The sequence below is a fragment of the Spodoptera frugiperda genome, chromosome 19, assembly GCF_023101765.2.
Source record: "Spodoptera frugiperda isolate SF20-4 chromosome 19, AGI-APGP_CSIRO_Sfru_2.0, whole genome shotgun sequence".
NCBI classification, from domain to species: domain Eukaryota; kingdom Metazoa; phylum Arthropoda; class Insecta; order Lepidoptera; family Noctuidae; genus Spodoptera; species Spodoptera frugiperda.
This window is the reverse complement of record NC_064230.1, coordinates 6,390,384-6,413,854: the sequence shown is the minus strand read 5'-3', so window position 1 is coordinate 6,413,854 and position 23,471 is coordinate 6,390,384. Positions and strand designations below refer to the sequence as shown.

Below are 23,471 nucleotides of genomic sequence, written 5' to 3'. Positions count from 1 at the left end.
ATAACGTTTTGTTATATCGTTAGTGACATTTTCGTCAGAAATCCAACAAGATTTTTTATGATATGAGCCGGTAATCAAGCACACAGATCACCTGATGGTAAGCAATCACTGCCGCCCATGGACACCCAAAATACTAGGGCGTTACAAGGGCGTTGCGGCTTTTGGGTGTTAAGAATTGTGTCCGTTTCGACAGCGCGGCCATGGCGATTTATTAAATAAAAAACTATGCCAAGTTTTTGTAATAATTTGTAAAAGTTAATTCCCAAAAGCTTAAATTTGGCAAAGCTATGGTTAAATAGTTGTCCTTATACCTTTTTAAAGTTTGAACGTGTCCGCGCCATTGAAATGCGCCAAACCGCTCGGCCATGGAGATCTCTAAAACCCAACGTAAATCTGAAGATTTACCAAAAGAGGAGCGATAGCGAACACAGTAGCAAATCGAAAGTTGTCTTTATCCTAAAGACCCTTACCACTAGATGGGGGGCTTAGATGGGGCCCTGTTGCCCAGTCCGGGGCTGTGGACTGCCTAGCTGGTTTACTGGGCTTCGGCTCGAAAAGCAGGAGTAGGAACGGGGTGGTTTTTAGTCAGTACACTCCCTCTCGCCTCGCCCAAGGTGGGAGAAGCTATTTAATGATTCCCCCCCCCCCCTCCTTAAAAGGGTAGTAAGTACATAGGTACAAGAGATCCCGTTTAAAAACATAATAGGTAAAAAAATAAAACACCAGAATAGCAAAAGTCGTAACATTTTATTATAGTCATTAAACTACTAAGTATGCACAGCACACTTTAAACCATTCCTACCAACCACTCCTAAACCGTCTCTTAGTTAAGAGTTGCTTATTTGTACTTTTAGGTGTCACTTAAGGTAAGCGTCCACAGGCCCGCATCGCACATTCCGTATGACGTCATCAGTACGCATCGCATGTAGGCATTGCCGATGATGCGATCCGTACGATGCGGATCAGTGGACGCAGTTGTATGAGTTTCTATACAAGTCCAAGCAAACTAAAGTCCGATGCGTACGATGCGTACGATACGGACCTGTGGACGCGTACCTTTATAGGTTGAAAGTAAGAATGTCGTTAAATGACTTATCTTAGCTAAGAGGTCCCCTAAAATTTAGGAGTGGTTCATAGAAACGGGTATAAATTAAATTAATTATGTTTAACGGTCGATTCATGTAACTGTTTGACGAGGTAGCTCGACTAGTTTGTAGCCATACTAGGCGCTTATATTATGGCAAGTACTAATGGGACTATTTCCGAGTTATATGTACTTTCTAACATTACTTAGACACCACTGACAAACGGTGAAGGAAAACATCGTGAGGAAACCTGGGCTTATAATTTCTGATTATAAGTTTCAAATTGCCAACCCGCATTAAGCAAGCATGGTGGTTAATGCTCAAACCTTCTCCGTGTGAGAAGAGGCCTTTGGTCAGCAGTGGACACTGTGAATCTGATTGAAAAAGAGTAACCTATGGAGTTTCTTACTCGTTCTTCTCCATAGGAATCTACACTTTGGAACGAGCAAATAGAGCAACTAGAGGACTGACCGACTGACAGACATTATTAATATTATTACATTTGCTTTGACATGCAAAACTTCCTGGTATATTTTAAAACAAATAATTTTGACTTTGACTTTGATCCACTCGAGCCTTGAAGACATCCAGGTTATACCCATCATGAAACACAATAAATTGTCTAGTTACCGCATCATGGCAAGCAATCGCTACCGCCCATGGACACCCGAAACACCAGAGGCGTAACAAGTGCGTTGCTGGCCTTTTGGAGATTAGAAATTTAAGGGTTGTTGGGGAATCGGGGATTGGGGATATTAGAAAGGGTGGTAATTAGGCCTCTGGTAACCTCACTCACACAACACAAGCGTTGTTTCACGTCGGTTTTCTACTCGGCCGTGGTATCACTCCGGTCGAGCCGGCCCAGCAGTGCCGAAGCATGGCGAGCACACACTTAAAACACTACAATACAATTCAAATCGAGTAACCTCATCAAAAAACTACATGAATACCGTAAAACGGGGTGAATAGAAACAAATCGGGGGTGAATAGGAACAACATTTTGTTGTGTTTTCACGTAATTTAGAACTGTTTACACCATTTTAATATTGTTTATTAATTCATTACATATTAAAACCAAAAATATGAAAACGAACTGAGTTTCTATTCACCCCATTTTACCGTAACCTATAAAACATGGAAATGAATGTGGAAGCCAAGTTCCCAACATGATTCTACCGACACAGGCATTCAGCGAAGGGGATGGAGTTCTTTTTACTGCTGGCGAAGAATCGGATGGTGTCCCGCAGCGCGTGGGGAAGTAGGGGGCGTCGATGACTCGGGACAGGGAGCTGTAGCAGGGACCCAGCGCCCAGCGGATGCGGCGGTGCTTGTCTTCTGACTGCGGGGAGAGATACAATCAAATTCATGATCAATCATATTATTGTAACTTTCGTGAGACACATACTAAATTAATTACTATGTTATCGGCTTACTCACGTAACTGTTTGACGAGAAACTCGACTAGTTTCAGTAGCAGCGACAGTCGCCGCGTCGTGTGTCGCGGAATGCTGCTCATGAATATGAGCCTCTAGCATGGCTTGAAACTAGTCGAGTTCCTCGTCAAACAGTTACGTGAGTAAACCGATAACATAATAATTAATGATTTTTGCAAATAGGTTACAATGTAACTCTTTTACACGTCTATCTCTTAAATAACTAGATGAGGCCGACATTTCCTATCCGACTACTCTGAGAAGAAATGCCGAAACAAACTGAGGTCATTGACCTCTTAATATTATTGATGTTTAGGATCTGTCTCGGTAGTCGAGGTTTATAAGACGCCCGCTTCTCATGCATGAGTGTGCCGTGTGCGGGTTCGATTCCCGCACAAAGCAACTCTAATGTGTACTAGTTTCAAGCCATAACGGGACTCTTGGTCATAAGTAGAGTTGCAAAGTCGATACTTAATATCGGTTTAATATGTAAAACAACAATACTATAATTGGAACTTAAAACGGGATATTTACCATGTTTATTCAGTTTATCTGTGATCATGGCGCTTGCAACAGTGCCGAAATATCGGAAAGTCATAATAATATTGAACATGGTAAATATCCCGTTTAGTTTAGTTAGTAATAAAACACTTGGCTAGGATGACCTTAATGAGCCCCAGCGCACTAAGCACAGTATTGGCGAGTATCCACGCGGCGGCGTGTTGTTCTCCAGCGCGCTCCATGAGGATGGGGAACAGCTTGCCGGCCACGTCGCGGGCCAGCGCGCTCCGCTCCGATAGCCCGGCCGCGCTGAATGTGGCATCTACGTACGCTTGGATTAGCGAGGCCGGGTCTTTTATTGACTGGAATAAAACGTTTTATTTCAATACTAGCTGTGCCCGCGACTTCAATAGCGTGATTGTCGAGAACAAAAAAACGTCGTAAACGACGAAAAGGTGATATATTCTTAACTAAAGTTAAGAATATATCACCTTTTTGATGATTTAGATAAGAGTCCTGACTTTTGGTATAGTTGATTACGTCATGGCTTCTCTATACACTATGTTAGCGGTGGAATTACCCGGAGCATATACAAAAAGGTTGTTTGGGTTGCTAACACGTGATAGAGAAACATAGAGTTGGCCGTGTGAGAAACAATCAAAAGTAAGGTCTACACCCGCAACGGATTACGTCTGGCCTTGGGCTTTATTAATAGTCATAGCGTAACAGAGGCTTACAGGAAACTGCACACGTTTGAAAGTAAATGGAAAATTAATAGGTATCCTGGGAATGAAAACAACATCACCGGAGCCACAACCTGTTAAGATTTCGGCTTCAATGACATTTCGTTGGAGATTTGTCACAACACTTATGACTGAATAGCCTACAAACTTAAAAGAACGGTGCGTCGAAAAGTCTAGTACGACAACGTATCGTCTGTTGGTGGTTGTGATTCAACGAATTGACAACACTAACTTACTGTAAAACGATTGGCCCTATTGGATACCAACTACTACGAACTACGAATTAATTAAAATTCAATATTTACTTCGTACTTCAAACCAATGACCAAACGAAACCAAAATAATTTTCCAAGCAACCAAAGAACTTTAACGACACACTCAAACTTTTAAGACATCTAACGAAACCAATTTGTCTAGTAAACACGGTCGAGGTGATTCTCGTGCGGAAAATCTTAACACCGCGATTCAGAAAATGACGTCATTTACACATCGCCATCTATCGGATTTGGATTCCAACTATCAACATTAGTTCTATATTTAAACTTAAGATGTCGTTGCAAGTACTATACTGAATTACGTAACGTAATATTTTTCTTCTTGAACTCACAAAATTAATCATATCTTTTGATAGAGTGAACCGATTTCGATGAAACAAAAACTAAGTTATACCTCAAGTTACCTATAATTTTTGTATATAAACATTTTCAGCATTGAATTCGTAGATTTTACGTGATGTGCGCACAAACAAACAGACAAAAATTGAAAAAATGATGGAAATGGGAAAAAAATAGCCAGCGTGTGAAAAGATAAGTAACAGAACTTATCTTTTCACACGCTGGCTATTTTTTTTTTCAATTTCTTCAATGTACAAATATTACTTTTCTACAGATTTATTATATGTATAGATTTGACTCAGTATAACTTCATACTTCATATCTCTATACTGGCTACTACCAGCGGATTCACTCGTGAAATAAAAATTAGCCTCACATGTACAACGTGTAACAAAATACCCATATACATCAAGAAGCCCTGGTGAATACAGGTTGAATAGAGTCTCTACACGAAGATTCAGCTTAAGGACGCGTTCTCATAATTGATAGGTATCGAATCGCATCACTACATTGACACGACTCTCGACAATACACACATACGCACGGATAGCTGCGGAAATTATGACAAAATGAACTTGATACTTTGAAAGTTTTAATATTTTCTTACTTTCTTTTTTAATATTTTTATTTTGTTTAGTGCGTGCGTAGACTCAAATGTTTTGTGTTATCTGATGTTCAATTCAATTCTACTGGATGTAACTTACGGACGACAAGAGCCATGTGTGCCGAATTTGGGCTCGGATTATTCGATTGGTGTCATTTTCATAGTTTTCGGAAAGTAAGCGTTCGAAATCAAAAATCAAATGGTGCCAACGCAAAACTAACTTTTTACATGCTTTTATTTAGTTTCATAATGTAAGGAATGTATGTATGTATGTTTTTTTTTTTTTTTTTTGGGGGGAAAATCATCCAATGACTTTTCTCGCCTTGGGCGAGGCGAGAGGGAGTGTCAGACTCTTACTGACTAAAAACCACCCCGTTCCTTCTCCTGCCTTTCGAGCCGGAGCCCCGGTAAACCCGCTAGGTTGTCCGCAGCTCCGGATTAGGCATCAGCCCTATTGGGCCCCATCTGTGGTGGTCTGATGGCTCTTTGAGGCGCGCGCGGAACGCGACGCGCCGCACGCACGGGTCTGGTTCTGGTCGGGCGGCGAACTACCCTTGCTCGCCGTCCGCAGGCCCGCACTTACGGTGGCCGGAGATCGTCACGCGATCCCCGACGCCCGGAGTGTCTCTCGCGACGACTGGGGCGTGAGGAGGTTCGTTCTCTCACGCGCCCCGCCTCCTCCTTAGCTAGCATGACTGCTTCGCAGAAGGAGGAGACGGCATCCCAGTCCCCCTCGCTCCGCACCATGGCTTGTACCAATGCCGGACGCGAGAGGTCGCCGTCGCCGACTACATCCCTGAGGACACGGCGGTGCTCAGCCCATGCAGGACACAGCGCCACCGTATGTTCCACTGTGTCCTCAGGACGGTCCTCGCAGTGATGACACCCGGGCGTTTCCTCCCGCCCAATCAGAAACAGGAACCTACCGAAACTTCCATGTCCGGTAAGCACCTGCGTCAGGCGGTAGGTGAGGACGCCGTGGCGTCTCTCAAGCCACTCCTCAAAGAGGGGACTTATCGCTGCAATGACAGCGAGCCCAGCCCTCGGTTGCGACAGTCGTTGCTGCCATTCCGCCATGAGATCGCGCCGGAGCTCGTCCCGCCACGCACTAATCTGGCGCGGCAGCGGAGTTTCGCCCCGGCGACGCGCGTCGGCGCGCAAACAGAAGACGCGCGCAAGCACTTTCGCCTCCAAATCCCACGGCGGTAATCCGGCAAGGAGGTTCGCCGCCTCTCCGGAGATCGTGCGATATCCGCGGATCACCCGGATGGCCATGACCCTCTGGGACGTGAGCAGCGCCCGAGCTGGCCGCCGCATCAGGTTCGGCGCCCACACAGGGGCGCCGTAGAGGGCCATGGACCGCACGACCCCCGCATACAACCTCCGGCAGGAGGCATTTGGCCCCCCGAGGTTGGGCAGGAGCCGCTTAAGCGCAGCCCCCGTCCGTTCCAACTTAGGAGCCAAACGTCGGAAGTGCGTATGTATGTATGTGTGTTTGTTTGTTTGTATGTTTCTATGAAACCAACCTCTTCCAACTCGATTTTTACCCATTTTAAACGGACCGATTTCGTTCAAACTTTGTTGATTTATCAAGGACCGGTGGCAAATTAATACCTCGTAGAAATTAATCGAGGATCTAGAATCCCTGACGTGGACACTTAACAGCCCAGATGAACCTGAAGAGATATGAATATACTATCTTAAGAAAAGTTGTTCAGCGTGATGAGCACTTTTAAGCGACATGCGAAAATCAAGGATCTAGAATCCCTGACATGGACTCCTAACAGCCCAACCGAACCTGAAGAGATTTGAATATACTTTCTTAAGAAAAGATATTCAGCGTGATGAGCACTTTTTCGCTATATCTTTTATACTATTTATTCTCATAACAATACTAAATTTTCCGCCCACTGTTAGTATTAATATTAAAATTATTGTAAGTATTAATATTACGGACCCGAAAACCATAAAAAACTGTCAAAAAAACTTTTTTGGCGCTATCTAGAAATTTAATTTTCACTCCGTATTCGATATTAGCGACCCCAAAAATCACAACAATGACACTCATGTCGAAAAATTAATATATTTATGTCGGCGCCATCTTGAACTTGATTTTCACTCCATATTCGTTATAAGCGACCCCAAAAACCATGAAAATGACACCCATGATGGAAAGTTGGCAAATCTTGTCGCCGCCATCTTGGATTTTAATTTTGACTCCATATTCGTTATAAGCGACCCCAAAAACCATGAAATGACACCCATGATGGAAAGTTGGCAAATCTTGTCGGCGCCATCTTGGATTTTGATTTTGACTCCATATTCGCTATTTAAACAACCCCAAAAAACATGAAAATGACACCCATGATGGAAAGTTGGCAAATCTGTCGGCGCCATCTTGGATTTTAATTTTGACTCCATATTCGCTATAAGCGACCCCGAAAACCATGAAAATGACACCCATGATGGAAAGTTAGCAAATCTTGTCGGCGCCATCTTGGATTTTGATTTTGACTCCATATTCGTTATAAGCGACCCCAAAAACCATGAAAATGACACCTATGATGGAAAGTTGACAAATCTTGTCGGCGCCATCTTGGATTTTAATTTTGACTCCATATTCGTTATAAGCGACCCCAAAAACCATGAAAATGACACCCATGATGGAAAGTTGGCAAATCTTGTCGGCGCCATCTTAGATTTTAATTTTGACTCCATATTCGTTATAATGATTTAACTGTGTGTAAATGTTTCACAAAATATAAGGAGTATTTATTGTAATTTTGATGATTTTATTGTCATGTTATCCGCCTTTGATTTTGAAACCGATGTGATTATATTAACGGAATGTAGATTAAATGCGAATAAACCTATACCGCAACTCCCAAACTATCAGTCTTATCACACCACACGTCAGCTAAATCAAAATGATGGGGTAGTTGTATACGTAAAAAAACACACTGAAACCAGTGTCTTGTGAAGTACAGCTATCTCAGGCAACATGCTTTCAATTGGATGTGATGGACAACATTATATTGTGTATCTATCGCTCTCCATCAAATACAAACCTTGATAGTTTTATGGACTCACTCAGCGTACACTTAGACTCATTACCTACACAGAAAAATGTTATAATGGCAGGGGACATACATAAATATTAACATTAGGCCCAAAGACACTGAAGCCTCCCACGAACAAAAAAACCGTATTAGTTACCTTAATATATTATCAGCCTATGGTATACTACCTGGTCATATACTACCTATCAGAGAACTAAGCTGCCTGGACCATTTCATGTTGAGGATTGACAAAAGGAAGACATCTGCGTCAATTGCTATTATACAAACCACAATTACTGATCATTACACTGCATTGTTAACACTGTCTAAAATAAAAAATAAACAATTTTCAAATAAAACTACAACTACTGTAAATTATGAGGAAGCGTTAAAATATTTACAGGAAAACAACCTTTCTGAATTTCTATTTTGTAATGACCCAAATCTGTTAACTGACCAACTCATAAAAAAATTGATCAACGCTATTAACCACAGTACTAATACAACAACTATTCCTAATAGTAAGCGTATCATCAAACCGTGGATTACCCCGGGTTTACTACGCTGTATTAATAATCGCAATAAACTTCAACTAAAATCACGTTCAGAACCGCATAATGAAATATTAAAAATTACATACCGTCGATACAGAAATTATTGTTATAACCTCATTAAAAAATTAAAAAGAAAGTACGAAAGAGATCTTCTTGCTAAATCTGTAACAAACACCAAGTTGCTTTGGAAAACATAAAATCAATTACCTACTCAAATAAAACTAAAAATCAGAGCACACACATCATTATTAAATATCATGCCGTCTCCATGTGCATCAGTGAACTATGTGAATGAATTTTTTGTGAATATTGGTAAACAATTAGCCCAAGAAATCCACCCTAGGACAAATAAAAACCTTGTTGACCGAAATAACGTCTCACTCACGCAAAATAATTCTTTTGTACTCTTGGACACTGACCCCAAGGAAGTAGAAAGCATTTTAATGAGCTTGAAGTCGGAAAGTGCTCCAGGATGGGACAATATCTCCACAAGATTCCTAAAATATGTTAGCAAGGAAGTCGTTCCCATCGTTGCTCATCTGGTTAACCTCTGTTTCAGAGATGGCATTTTCCCGTCATCACTGAAACAATCAGTTGTTACACCTGTTCACAAGGGGGGGAACAGCGACGATGTCAATAACTATAGACCTATTTCTGTCTTACCAGCCCTGTCTAAAGTTCTAGAAAAGTTGATTAACGTGAGACTTATAAATTACTTCAATAAATTCAAAATAATATCATCTAATCAATTTGGCTTCAGACAGGGAGTGTCCACTGAGGATGCAGTTACTGCCCTTAGCTCGCTGATAACTAGACATCTTGATACAGGGAAAAAATGCCTCACGGTATTTCTAGATCTCAAAAAAGCTTTTGACACCGTTTCTGTTCCAACTCTTGTGACAAAGCTAGAGAAAATTGGAATAAGAGGAGTTCCTCGAAGTCTCCTTAAAGATTACCTATCAGACAGAAAACAGAGAGTTAAAATAGGACAATATATCAGTGAAGACGCGGATGTCTCATTTGGCGTTCCTCAGGGCAGCGTTCTAGGTCCTACACTCTTCTTGACGTATATAAACGACCTTTGTACCCTAAGAATCGAAAACGCAAATATTTTCACGTACGCCGATGATACAGCTGCTGTGTTCTTTGGAGATAGCTGGGCCGAAGCTAGGCACAAAGCTGAGATGGGTATGACCATTATTGCTAACTGGCTAAATGATAACTTACTCACATTGAACACAATAAAAACGAATTACATTTGTTTCTCTGTCTCAAATCGATCACAACCAAATCAGACTTTTAGTATCAAAGTGCATTCATGTGACAAAATCGCAAATTTTGATTGTACGTGTCCTACAATTAATAGGGTATCACAGACGAAATATTTGGGGATCATAATTGACCAGAGGTTATCTTGGTACTTCCATATCGAACATGTAACACAAAGAATAAGAAAGTTATGCTGGATTTTCAAAACATTGAGGCACGTCGTCCCAAAAACCAATAAAATCACAAATAAAAAAGGAGACCAAAGCAGAAATCTCTTAAATGAAATTTACACTGCCCTTGCACAATCCGTCATAACTTACTGTATACCTGTATGGGACGGAGCAGCAAAGACAAAATTTATAGAGGTGGAACGAGGACAACGAGCCCTCATTAAAATTATGTATATAAAAAAGATTAGGCACCCAACTGAAAGAATCTATCAGGATAGTGGTCTGCTTTCTGTTAGGAAATTATACATTACGTACATGATCTTAAAAAAACACAAAACTCTTTCTTATGATTCTAATATACTATCTAAGAGACGAAAAGACATAATTGTACAAGTACCACAAACTAAAACTAAACTTGCTGCTATACAATATAATAAACGCTCAGCACAAATCTATAATAAGGTAAACAAAGAAATATACATATACAATAAACAACTACACGAATGTAAGAAATTGATAATTGAATGGATAAAACCCTTAACATATGAAAGTACGGAAGCACTATTGCAATAAGTAAAATGAAATTGACCATCTATGACACACCCACACACAGACACGCACCACGCACACACACCCCACCACACAAACACCGCACACACACCATCATACACATACACTGACACAACATCACACATAAATTCTAAATTAAAAATAAAATATTAATATTAATTTAAATTGTTAACTATAGGTAAATAGTGAAAACCAAAAAACTATTGCTACATTGTTAAGTTATGGAAGAGCGGAGTCTCCTAATACAGGCATTAGTTGCCTAAAAGGAGGCTCCAATCACTAACAATTATTATATATATTTGGTTCTGAAATAAACATTTTTGTATTGTATTTTTTTTTTTTTGTATAAGCGACCCCAAAAACCATGAAAATGACACTCATGATGGAAGGTTGGCAAATCTTGTCGGCGCCATCTTGGATTTTAATTTTGACTCCATCTTCGCTATAAGCGACCCCAATAACCATGAAAATGACACTCATGATGGAAAGTTGGCAAATCTTGTCGGCGCCATCTTGGATTTTAATTTTGACTCCATATTCGTTATAAGCGACCCCGAAAACCATGAAAATGACACCCATGATGGAAAGTTGGCAATTCTTGTCGGCGCCATCTTGGATTTTAATTTTGACTCCATATTCGTTATAAGCGACCCCGAAAACCATGAAAATGACACCCATGATGGAAAGTTGGCAAATCTTGTCGGCGCCATCTTGGATTTTGATTTAACCTCATGTTCAAAATAATATAACGAAACATTCTATATTCAGTAAAATAAAAAAATATCTTACCTTGTAACTTGACAAGGTAAGACAGCTCGTACAGAATGTGTAAAATATCAAGATTGGTTTGTGAAGTATAATATCAAATATTTTGTACTCGTACAGCGATCTTTTTCAAGGCCATTTTTTGTAACAGGCGACGCAGCGTCCACCCACGACAGCGCTCGAGCGCAGACTGAAATTTCATTAGACATTTTCTATCCAATAAATCTAAATAGTAAACAAATAAAATAACCCTTATTGCTACGCTTTAAAGTTGATGTCTGACAGCAAAATAGGAGAAAAAATTAAACGGGAACTTTTATTTATTTCCGAGACAATTTGCAATATTTTCGTATTTTTTTCCAATAGTATAATTTTTGATTATGTCTGCTTCCCCGGGATATTTTTTGAGATTCAGAATTATGCGTGTAGTAGCAGTAAAATGTTCCTAAACTCAACCCTTTTTTGTCAATTTTGTGTGAAGAGGTAAAGAAAAATCGTGTTTGCAATACTAAAATATAACTTTTTTCACATTACAAATCAATATTTTTGGAGATAAGAAGTGATCTATCTATTGTAATTGTTAGTTATGTTCAGTTAAGTTTCTTTTGGTCGTAATATGTACCGAAAAATTGCTTATTTACGTCAGATTTGAGAACTCGTCCTTAAATATAACTTCATACCTCATATCTCTGCACTATCTTCTCTAAAAAGTAACCTCACATTATACAGGGTGTAAGCGGAACGCTCCCGAAAAACGCCACAAATTGTTTATGTTTTTATAATTTTAATCGTTTTTGTGTTTGTATTATTTATGCTATATTAAAATTCAGCATTAGATTACAACTATTATTACTTAAAATAAACATTGAATTCTTTTTTTTTTAAATAATACACGTTTTTTACCATCACCTGTTTGCGACGTTTGGGAGCGGTCCGCTTACACCCTGTATCTAGAACTACCAAACCCGGCGAACTGCGTATCGCCAACAATAATATTCCCTGTTTTCCTGCTTTTCTCTTGAAATTTTCTTTAATTTTCTTTGCTATAAACCTCACGGAGCCCGAGACCTTTCCAACGAATGCAAAACCGTGGAAATCGGTTCGTGCGTTCTGAAGTTATAGTGTCAGGAAGGAAAATTCGACTTATTTTTATATTATACAACGTGTAACAAAAAGGGGGTATACATATCAAGTGCACGGTTTCTAGATAACATAACAAACGATACGGGAAGGGTTGAACTCATGTTTTCATGGTACCAAGTTATTAATTTTTCAAATATTTTATTTTTTTTACTTGCGAATCAAAGTGAGGTAGATAGGTACTAGGCGATCAGATTGACAGAAGAAATGTTTCGTAATATTAGCGAGTGACCACTGTAGTGTTGTGACAAGTTTGTACGATTAAAAATCAAGAACCATGTAATTGGTACATTTTTTTTAACGTATTTTAAGCTGAAACTTCGTGTAGAGATTCTATTCAACGTGTATACACCAGTGCTTCTTGATGTATATGGGTATTTTTGTTACACGTTGTAGATAAGTAAAGTATCAAGTCATGTATCAGAGAGATTATATAAAAAAAACATTTAGAGCACACAACGCTGTGGTTGTTCCACGTCGGCGTACAGCTCGGCCGTGGTATCACTCCGGTCGAGCCGACACAGCAGTGCCGAAGCATGGCGAGCACACACTTACAGGTCCTCCTTTCGAGCCAGTCCACACGGCGCGTTGCGTCGTCGCAGCGCTGTCCTTGCGTTGTTTTACGTACAAGTAACCAAGGTGTTCGCACGGCACACATGACGGACTGCAGCCCCCGAGACGAAGCGAGAGGGGGTGTACTCGTGCGACATCGGAGCGGCAGCTTATTATACTCTTTGGGCAGCGCTCAGTTGCTTATGCGTCAAAGAGTATAATAAGTATAGGGAAATTACACACACACAACGTCACGCCTTTTATCCCCGAAGGGGTAGGCAGAGGTGCACATTACGGCACGTAATGCCGCTATACAATGTACACACACTTTTCACCATTTTGTGTTAAAGTCCCATGTAATAGGGGGTGAGCCTATTGCCATATCCTGGACACAATTCCAGACTCCGTGCTACCACTGAGAAATTTTTCGAAAATCCGAAAAAAGCCCAGTAATACTTTGCCCGACCCGGGAATCGAACCCGAGACCCCTTGTTCGGCAGTCGCACTTGCGACCACTCGACCAACGAGGCAGTCAAGGGAAATTCTATATTAATAATGTGACGTAGTAATAGGAGCAATGCTAGACGTCTTTTCCGATCCATGATTTGCTATAGACTGACTGCGACATTTTTTCAAATTGCTTGCCGCATCTGTGCGTCGCCGCTGCGCCGACGGAACGTGAAGACTGCGTCATAGTAACGCTGCGATGGCGCAGCGCCCGTGTGGCCGGCTATGCGTCAAAATATTTGCGTTGCGACGACGCAACGCACCGCAACGCGCCGTGTGGACTGGCTCTTTTTTTTTTTTTTTTTTTGAAGGAGGAAAATTATCCAATGACTTCTCGCGCCTTGGGCGAGGCGAGAGGGAGTGTCAGATTCTTACTGACTAAAAACCACCCCGTTCCTTCTCCAGCTTTTCGAGCCGGAGCCCCGGTAAACCCGCTAGGTAGTCCGCAGCTCCGGATCAGGCATCAGCCCTATTGGGCCCCATCTGTGGTGGTCTGTGGACTGGCTCTTAGAGAGGTCTTTACCCTGCAATGGAACAAACATGGCTGATAATAAGATAAATAAATATATTGTATTGTGTACCTGTAGATGTGCATCGATGACATCGTGTGCGTTGGGGCCCAGTCTCTCCAAGTTCTCCACTGTGGGCTGCGCCAGGAACCGGCCCACGTCCGACTCCACTTCCTCCACTCCTGGGAATCAACATGATACTGTTTTAGCACAGCAGATGGGTCTTGTGGCGACACATGACATGGGTACGTCCATTAATTGGCTATTTGAAGTTATTAGAAGTTGTAACAATAAAATATGAAACAAGTTTGATATGATAGCTTTAAGGTAGACAATCACTGTATAATTATTGGTTTGCATTATAATATTTTATTTTTGAAATTTAAATTTGTGATATTTGAATCTGTGCATTACGAGACCAAAACGCAGCGCGGCCATGATTGTACGTCAAGTGACGTCACATTTTATCAAACATTACCGCCGTACGTAAACAGTGACAGCACAACTCCACCACTGTTTTGTGAAATGTGACGTCACGTTATGGAATGTCACGTGACACGCTGTTTTCGCGCGACAATTCAAATGAATGAAGAAAATATGTTATTTTTCTATTCAATAATTATATTTCGAGAAAATAAATTATTGTAAGACGTAAAAAAGAAACATCTGAATATAATACAAAACTTTTTCGAAAACTGTCAAGTAGCTAATTACGTGCGACTCAATTAGGCACGACAATAAATAACGAAACGTTACAAGGAGGACGGGGGTTTTTATAAAATATCACGTGTATTAATTTTTCCCGCCATACGCGGGATTTTTAAACCTTGAAACAGGGAGTAGTGTGGTTTGTTCGACTTCCCCATAAACGAGTATAATTATAATTATACATTTCTAAACTTAGACCAATTTAGATGATATTTTTACGTACTTGTATTACGTACAAAATATTAACCCACTCACATTTTGTGTATTAAAAATACACGTGATGTTGATTTGGGGGGGGGGTTAATCCCACATCTCAATACATATCAAGGGGAGGAGGGGTCAAAAAATTGTTATAAAAATTCCACGTGATTAATGGACGGCCCTCAAGTTATGAATGACAGAAGTCGCACATAAACGATCGACGAGCAAATAACAATACACCCCGTTATCCCGTTTTCAAAAATCCCACTTTTGGTGAAAAAATTAATACACTTGATATTGTATAAAGCCCCCCGTCCCCGGTCCCCTCGTCAGTTTTTGTCGAACCCCCTTCCCCTAATTGAGTCTCACGTGATAAATAAACATCCCCCTATAACTTATTATGATTTTAACTACACTGGACACTTTCTCTCTAAAAAACAAAAATAAAATGTTGTCTTCCCCTAATTGAATCTCACATGATAAATGAACATCCCCCTTAAGTTATTAAGATTTTAACTATACTGGGCGCTGTTTTCTCTATAAAAAAACAAAAATACAATTTCATGTTAGCCATACCTGAAGTATCCAAGGTGACACTGTTCCCGAAGTCAGCAGAGCTATCCAAATGCTGTGCATCCTCAGTGGCGCTGTCCTCAGACCCGTCTCCCGCCTGGTCATCATCATCGTCTGCTTCATCTTCTGAGTTGGAGCCTTCTTCTTCTGAGTCCGTCACGTCTGGTGGAAAAGGGGATAACATGAGAATAAGATTACTACCATATGATAAATAAATAATAAATGATATTTATTTCTGTAAATAGGTCATAAAATAACACTTTTACACGTCAATATTTCAAATAGCTAGATGAGGCCTATGTTTTTTTTTTTTTTTTTTTTTTTTATGGAACAAGCCGGCAATCGAGCAGACGTATTACCTGATGGTAAGCAATCGCCGCCGCCCATGGACACTTGAAACACCAGAGGCGTTACAAGTGCGTTGCCGGCTTTTTGGGAGTTAGGAATTTAAGGGTTGTTGTTCGGGAATCGGGGATGGGGAAGATTGGGAAGGGGGAATTCGGCCTCCGGTAACCTCACTCACACAACGCAAGCGTTGTTTCACGTCGGTTTTCTGCTCGGCCGTGGTATCACTCCGGTCGAGCCGGCCCATTCGTGCCGAAGCATGGCTCTCCCACACTTAGAATATATCTATGTTTCGTTGTGTGAAAAATTTGATGGTCAAAAGTCAAATTCATTTATTTGAAATAGACCAGGAAGGCACTTTTGAATGTTAAATCAACTATAATAATATTAATAACGTCTGTCTTTCGGTCAGTCCTCTAGTAATGGTAAAAAGCGCCTTCCAGGGGGCCTAATCCAGTTCTCGAATGCGAAGTTTCGTTTAATTTTCGGCCGTAGGTTTTATTGATTTACTAATAGAATTACTTGAAATAACGTTTTATTTTTAATTTCATATCAAAACCTATTTATTTATCTTCATTTCATTCGTTCATTTTTGTTCACGAAAGTTCGCAATAAATAGAATTGCAGTATGCAATCTGCGAAGTTTTTTCGTTCGTTGAATTAGATTGGGCTCCCTGGTCTATTTTTTTTTTTATGGAATAGGAGGCAAACGAGCAAACGAGTCACCTGATGGTAAGCGATCAGCGCCGCCCATGGACACCCGCAACACCAGAGGAGTCACATTTACAATAAATAATTTTGACTCTGACTTTGAATTAGAGTACTTACATTCGTCCTCGCTGCCCTCTCCGTCGCTGAGTTCGGCCGAGGCGCCGAGCTTGTCTCGCATGGTCTTCTTGTTGCCGGCGCCGCCCAGACTGTTGCCTGTCAAACAAACAATATTAGATTAATGTTAAGAATTTTTAAGTGCTTTACTCACACTAGGATTTCCTCCTGTGTCGTGTGTGCGTTTACAAACATACAAGTTTACATACACATGACACCCAGACCCGAAACAACAATTTGTGGATCACACAAAGAGTTGCTCCGTGCGGGAATCAAACCCGCAAAATCGGTTCAGCCAAATACAGTAAAATATTTCGGTGTATGTATCGTATATAATCTATAATATAAAAATAAGTCGGGTTTTCCTTCCTGACGCTATAACTCCAGAACCAATTTCCACGGTTTTGCATTCGTTGGAAAGGTCTCGGACTCCGTGAGGTATATAGCACAGAAAATTCAGGAAAACAGGGAAAATCATTGGTAACGAAACAGATTTCACCGGGTTTACTAGTATATGAATATAGTAAAAATCGATTATTTTAATATTACAAAACAGACACTCCAATCTCATTAATTAGTGTTGTTATAAATAAGCAAATTCCGATCATGTATGTATGTATGTAACCCACCGGCGAGTACGACCCTGCTGAGTCTGTCTGCGCTGTCTGGCAGCGCGGTGACGGCGTCCACCACCTCCATGCACGCCTGCCGACCGATCTCGTTGTGGCTCAGGTCCAGGGACTGGAAGCATCATCACAATATTCATTATTATTATAAAAATACAATAGGCTCACCCCCTATTACATGGGACTTACAACATAAAGTGTGAAAAGTGGGTGTACACAGTGGCATTACGTGCCATAATGTGCAACTCTGCCTACTTCGGAGATTAAAAAAAAGGCGTGATGATATGTATGTATGTGTATGTAAATAAAAAAGGCGCTCGGGGTATGATTTTCTCCTGTGTACACATGACCGAAACAATCATTTGTGGAGCGCACGGAGCAACCGTGCGGGAATCGAACCCGCTGCACGTTGTGTGGTTGCCCGACCACCGCGTCAACTGTGCAGACTTTTACTAGCTTTCCGCCCGCGGCGTAGCACGCCAATTGCCAATGGGTTAGGTGCAGATTTCCTAGAAAATATGACGCACGATTCTTTTGTTTGCGCGTTTAGTGAATCTGCGACAGCATTTCTACTAACTCATGTTACTTTTATTTGCACTTTGCCTCTGTATCCATACAGAAAAGTGCGAGGGTATCGCTACAAAAATTCGCCGTGGGCGAGGGCCCTTAAGCACAAATAGTCCACATACAATTTTTAAACTTTCTATCTTGACAATTGTGGAATGTTCCATACACACTGTTGAATTTTGTAGTTTACATTTCTAGAAATGTTACATTTGTTTTTAAATTTTTCAAATCATCCAATGACTTCTTCCGCCTTGGACGAGGGTCATAATGACTAAAAACCACCCTGTTTCTATTCCTGCTTTTCGACCGTTTTCGGTAAACCCGCTAGTTAACAATATATGAAAATCTTACCTCTAATAATATAGAATTATCCTTGAATGCCTTCGCGAGCGCGCTGGCTCCTTTACTCTTCAGTAAACAGTCGCCAAAGTTTATACTTTTCAAGTTTTTCAGACTGAAAAAGAAAGAAAGACTTATTATTGGGCAAAACTTCTCCACTGCTGGGAAAATTTCTAATTTCTCTTGCATAAAATTACTTTCATTGCACAAAACCATTGTTTTTTTTTTTTACGCAAAAATCACTGTTCGCTGGGCAAAAAACTCTTTTTATTGCACAAAATGAGATTTTTTTATGCGGTTAAGACCTATTTTTGCGCTAAAGATTTACCATGAGGCAAACCCGAATGTCATTGAGCAAATCTATTTTTAATTAACTACTATTACGGTTTGCTCACGTAAATTAGTTTTGAGTCACAAAGGGACTCTTCATCATGCCGTATAGCCTACTGCTGGGAGCTGTGCGACGTCGTCGTCTGCGCACGCTACTCATGATGGAACTAGTAGAGCTTTTCTCCATTCACGTACGTGAGTAAACCGTGATTTGTAGTTAATTTAGTATGTTTCACATTATTATAAAAAAAAATATTTTTGTAGCGCAAAACACACTTATCGTGGTGCAAAACATCTTTACAGTTATTTGCGCAAACGACATTTTATTTCCGCAAAAACCCTTTTTCAATGCGCAAAAACCGTTTTTCATTGCGCAAACCCCACTAACGCTACAACACTCACTTGGGCAGTGCATCAGCGATGGCCCGCGCCCCCTTGGCGCCGACAGTGTTGTCGTTGAGGTTCAGCCGCGCCAGGCGCCGATTCTGACGACACGCGTCCGATAGCGCCGATATACCGACGTGGTAGATCCCGTTTTGAGGCATCGATAGTTCTTCTAGGGTGCCCATGTTCTGTAATGAGACAATATTTGTTCCTTATTAGAAAGAGAGAAAGAAAAACCATTTTATTACGCCGCGACACATAAGTTGGCATAGTTGGCGAGGTGGGTGGGCAATTGGCCACGAACGTGTCGCAGGTTTAATTCCCGCATGGAACAACTCGTTGTGTGATCCTCAAATTGTTGTTTCGGGTCTGGGTGTCATGTGTATGTGAACTTGTATGTTTGTAAACGCACCCACGACACAGGAGAAAATTCTAATGTCACAACAACGCAACGTTTTTTTTTATTAAATAATAGTGACCTAGATTAAAAGAAAACAATAAAATTAAATGAGAGGTGCGTCGCAGCGCAAAATGACTGGTGTACAGCTTAATGTCTTAATGCTCTTAAAAATACTATTTGTTATCTTGTATACTAATCTATACTAATATGTAAAACTGAAGAGTCCGTTTGGACGCGCTAATCTCCAGAACTACTGGTCCGATTTAAATAGTTATTTCTGTGCTGTATAGTCCATTTATCGAGGAAGATTATAAAACATCATGCTACGATCAAAAAGAGCCAAGTTGAGCTAGTAAAGCAGTGCGCCAGTAGCTCTCCACTACATAGTATAAAACAAAGTCGCTTTCTCTGTCCCTATGTCCCTTTGTATGCTTAAATCTTTAAAACTACGCAACGGATTTTGATGCGGATTTTTTTAATAGATAGAGTGATTCAAGAGGCAGGTTTATATGTATAATACATGCATAGTATATCACCATTGCACCCATGCGAAGCTGGGACGGGTCAAGGTAGTAAAATATAAAAATCATATATTACCTTAAACACATTAGCCAGCGCAGTAGCCCCATCATTCTCCAGCCTATTGCGACCAGCTATGAATATCTTCAGCTTGCGAGGTCGGGCTGCCAACGCTTTCGCTAGTAATCGACCACCGGTGATACCTAGACCGTTGTTGTTTAGGCGTAGTTCCTGTAACAATAAAAAATAAAGGATGGATCAAGGGCCTGATGCAGAAAGGATGGATCAAGGGCCTTATGCAGAAGGCAGTACTTTATCTTATATGTAATATTAAAATATGTAATTTTAGAGAATTTTAAATAAATCTATTTTTAAATTATAAGTGGTAAGTCTCATTTCCGTGATGCTTGGCTTCTCCCAGTTGTGCAGTCTCTTTTGTGCCTTTAGGCTTAAGTAATTCTGTCTCCTGCATTAAATTCACCGAGGCTAAGATTTATGGGACAAGCCCGCCACAGCCTCCCAATCCGCTGCAACTCCTGTAAACCAGGATGTACAATTGATATAACCATGAAAACACCGGAACACTGAAGTCCAACGTCCCAGGGACATGAATGACTGTCTTGGATCCCGCAACGAAATAAATCAGAAGATATTATTAGAGGAGAAGAAAAAGAAAACGATAGTTTCCACTTCCCTCTGTGAATTTAATGCAGAAGACAGAATGACTTAAGCCTTAAGGCACTAAAGAGTCGCCAAGCACTATGGGTGTTGTATACCCGTCTAAGTGACTGAACTGCACTGCTAGCAGCAAGCAGCAGTGTAGTCTAATAGTTTTATTGGCTGCTATCAAACAACTACTAACCTCCAACTCGCTGCAAACATCACTCTGCAGTAATTTAGCGAGCCCCTCAACACCGATGGGTCCGAATGCATTGTCACTCAGGTCCAGCACGCTCAGTCTAGCACCTGCTTTTATCATACCATCTCCGAGGGCAGCCTGAAACATAATACAATTTTAATACCGAAAAGTTGGTAAAACTACCCAGTACTATAGTAAGTGTGTGAGAGCCATGCTTCAACACGAATGGGCCGACTCGACTGGAATGATACCACGGCCTCACAGAAAATCGACGTGAAACAACGCTTGCGTTGTGTTTCGTTGTGTGAGTGAGGTTACCGGAGGCCCAATTCCCCCTTCCCAATCTTCCCCATTCCCATTTCCGAACAACAACCCTTAAATTCCTAACTCCCAAAAAGCCGGTAACGCACTTGTAAAGCCTCAGGTGTTTCAAGTGTCCATGGGCGGCGATTGCTTACCATCAGGTAATACGTCTGCCCGTTTACCAACTTATCTATTATATAAAAATAAGTCCGGTTTTCCTTCCTGACGCTATAACTCCAGAACGCACGAACCGATTTCCACGGTTTTGCATTCGTTGGAAAGGTCTCGAGCTCCGTGAGGTTTATAGCAAAAAAAACTGGAAAAATTCAAGAGAAAAGCCAGAAAACCGGGAAAATCATTGGTGGCGAAACGAAGTTCGCCTGGTTTGCTAGTACCATATAAAAAACTTATCTTAGTTATAGTAAGCACCAGATCGGTGAACTACTAACTATAAAAAAGCTAGTTTTGGGTTATAATAACTCACCAAAGCTGGAGGAATCTCCGTCTTCATCCTCCCGGTGAACATGTCAGAAAACCGTGCGATCTTCAGCTCGGGGTGATGCTCCAGAGCCTTGGCGATAGCCTCAGCTGCTGATACTCCGAGGGTGTTCCCCGTAAGTGTGAGGTATTGGAGGTCAGCGCAGCCATTGATTGCGTCCACAATCGGTTTTGCTGAGGACAAAGATAATTTGTGTTTAAACACTTTAAATGCTCCAGGGGGTCACCGGTGCAAAACTTCAAGCATGCCAACAAAAATAATCTTCTTTCTCTAGAAAACATGTCACACTCTGGCTTAGAATCCAGGGTTTAAGAGTTTCATAGTGCGCGGTAACGAAGACTTAGCTTCACTGACTTTTCTGCAAGATGGTATAACAAATAACTGGTGCTTTCTGTTGCGACATTAATTGTTAGGAGCAAAAATTCGAAGGAACTCATTACCCAGTTCAGTGGTATTGCTATGAAATTGGTCTCTTGGATGCAAATCCAACAAATGATCTGTTTGTGAATGGATGGAAGGAGATTTTGTCGGTGTGCCTGAAGTACTGTGAGGCGAACTTATGAATGCTGTTATTTCCTTTTTAGTTATGTTTTAGTTATGTGTGTTGCTTTAATTAGTTGTCTACTGTTGTAACTTTTGAATTAAATAAATTAATTAATTAATTAAAATTTATTGGATTTCCTGTAAGCATAGCTCTCTCCATCGCTCACTGGGTGACTTAAGAGTCTTTCTAAAAGGCTAGCAGTTAGTAGGGACCATGTCTCGGTACCGTATCTCATCACTGACAACACAGAGTAGTTGTACATCTTAGTCTTCACACATTGTGGATATCTATATCCCAAGGATATGTACTAATCTTATTTTTATTAATTCTATGACAAAAACAATGTCTGTAACATTCCAATAGGCTTGAGAACCTCAACAACGTATAGTTACTGCCAAAAGAATAAATACTTTTTGACAATCATTGGCGTTGCAGATGCATTTATTTTATGAAGCAATTCTAAGCTTTGCCTATGCAATTATGGCCTTGAGACGGGTATTGGAGCTTGATAATAAGTTGTATACGTAAATAATATGTTTACCTGGTAGATAAAACCAGGAAAATCAATGCAAACATGACTTCATCAATAAATCATGAAATTATAGGTTATGTTTGAAAAACATCAAAACGTATATACAAATATTATGGGAAATTAGTACAAAATATCGGTTTTGATATAATATAATATAATTTAACGATAAAATCATCATAAATGATAGGAAATTTGAAATAAATCACTAAACTTACCATCGTTTGCAGAGTCCAATTTTAACGATTTTCCAGAAAAATCTACACCACTGATTGGCCTGCCTGAGTCAGAAAGCGCTGAATTAATCGAATTTAAATCGAATGTCGCCATTATGATTGTTAAAATACACGAATAAATAAATAAAAATGTTATAAATTAAGAAAACAATGACATCAACGAACTTTTTTCAATTTTTTCGTCATAGTAACCGCGAAAGCTGTCATTGATAAAAGCATGATGTTTTGTCTCACTTTGTTTTTCTTGAAATGAGTGAAACAAAGCTATAGTTGATGACATTTATTAGTAGTTGGTAATAACGGAACGCCGCAAAGCTTGTTTTCCAAGCTTTGTTCGTTGGAAAAAAAAACATTTGTTTGAAATAATCACAAAGATATTAAAAATTAGAATTATTTTGTTGTAATTATATTTAATTTACTTTTATAAGATTTCTTATAAATTATAACTTCGAAAAATAAAAAGTTACCAGAATATTGCTAGTTCTACTAAATTGGTAGGATTTAGCTTTGCAAACAATTAATTACTTTTTTTAATCGCATTAATGCACATAACTTTGCAAATAATGAAACGTTTTCAATCGCATTAGTGCACATTTTGAGCAGATTACT

The 23,471-nt window shown here is 40.3% G+C and overlaps 1 protein-coding gene and 1 long non-coding RNA gene across 2 annotated transcripts in view; both read right to left on the bottom strand.

Moving 5' to 3' along the window:
* Positions 1 to 728: 728 nt before the first annotated feature.
* On the bottom strand, positions 729 to 23,057 carry LOC118280964 (ran GTPase-activating protein 1). The gene is given in 13 exon segments (XM_050700727.1): positions 729 to 2,337; positions 2,340 to 2,424; positions 3,184 to 3,381; positions 14,148 to 14,257; positions 15,561 to 15,719; positions 16,731 to 16,826; positions 17,357 to 17,468; positions 18,272 to 18,374; positions 18,992 to 19,161; positions 19,971 to 20,123; positions 20,755 to 20,889; positions 21,539 to 21,726; positions 22,845 to 23,057. Coding segments are annotated over 13 exon segments (1,701 nt in total). The 5' UTR covers positions 22,957 to 23,057; the 3' UTR covers positions 729 to 2,257.
* The window catches only part of LOC126911866 (uncharacterized), a 34,707-nt gene continuing 11,964 nt past the window's right edge, over positions 729 to 23,471 (bottom strand). Inside the window, exon 2 of the long non-coding RNA XR_007706348.1 lies at positions 729 to 1,478. This is a non-coding gene — a long non-coding RNA (uncharacterized LOC126911866). The remainder of the gene's footprint in view (positions 1,479 to 23,471) is intronic.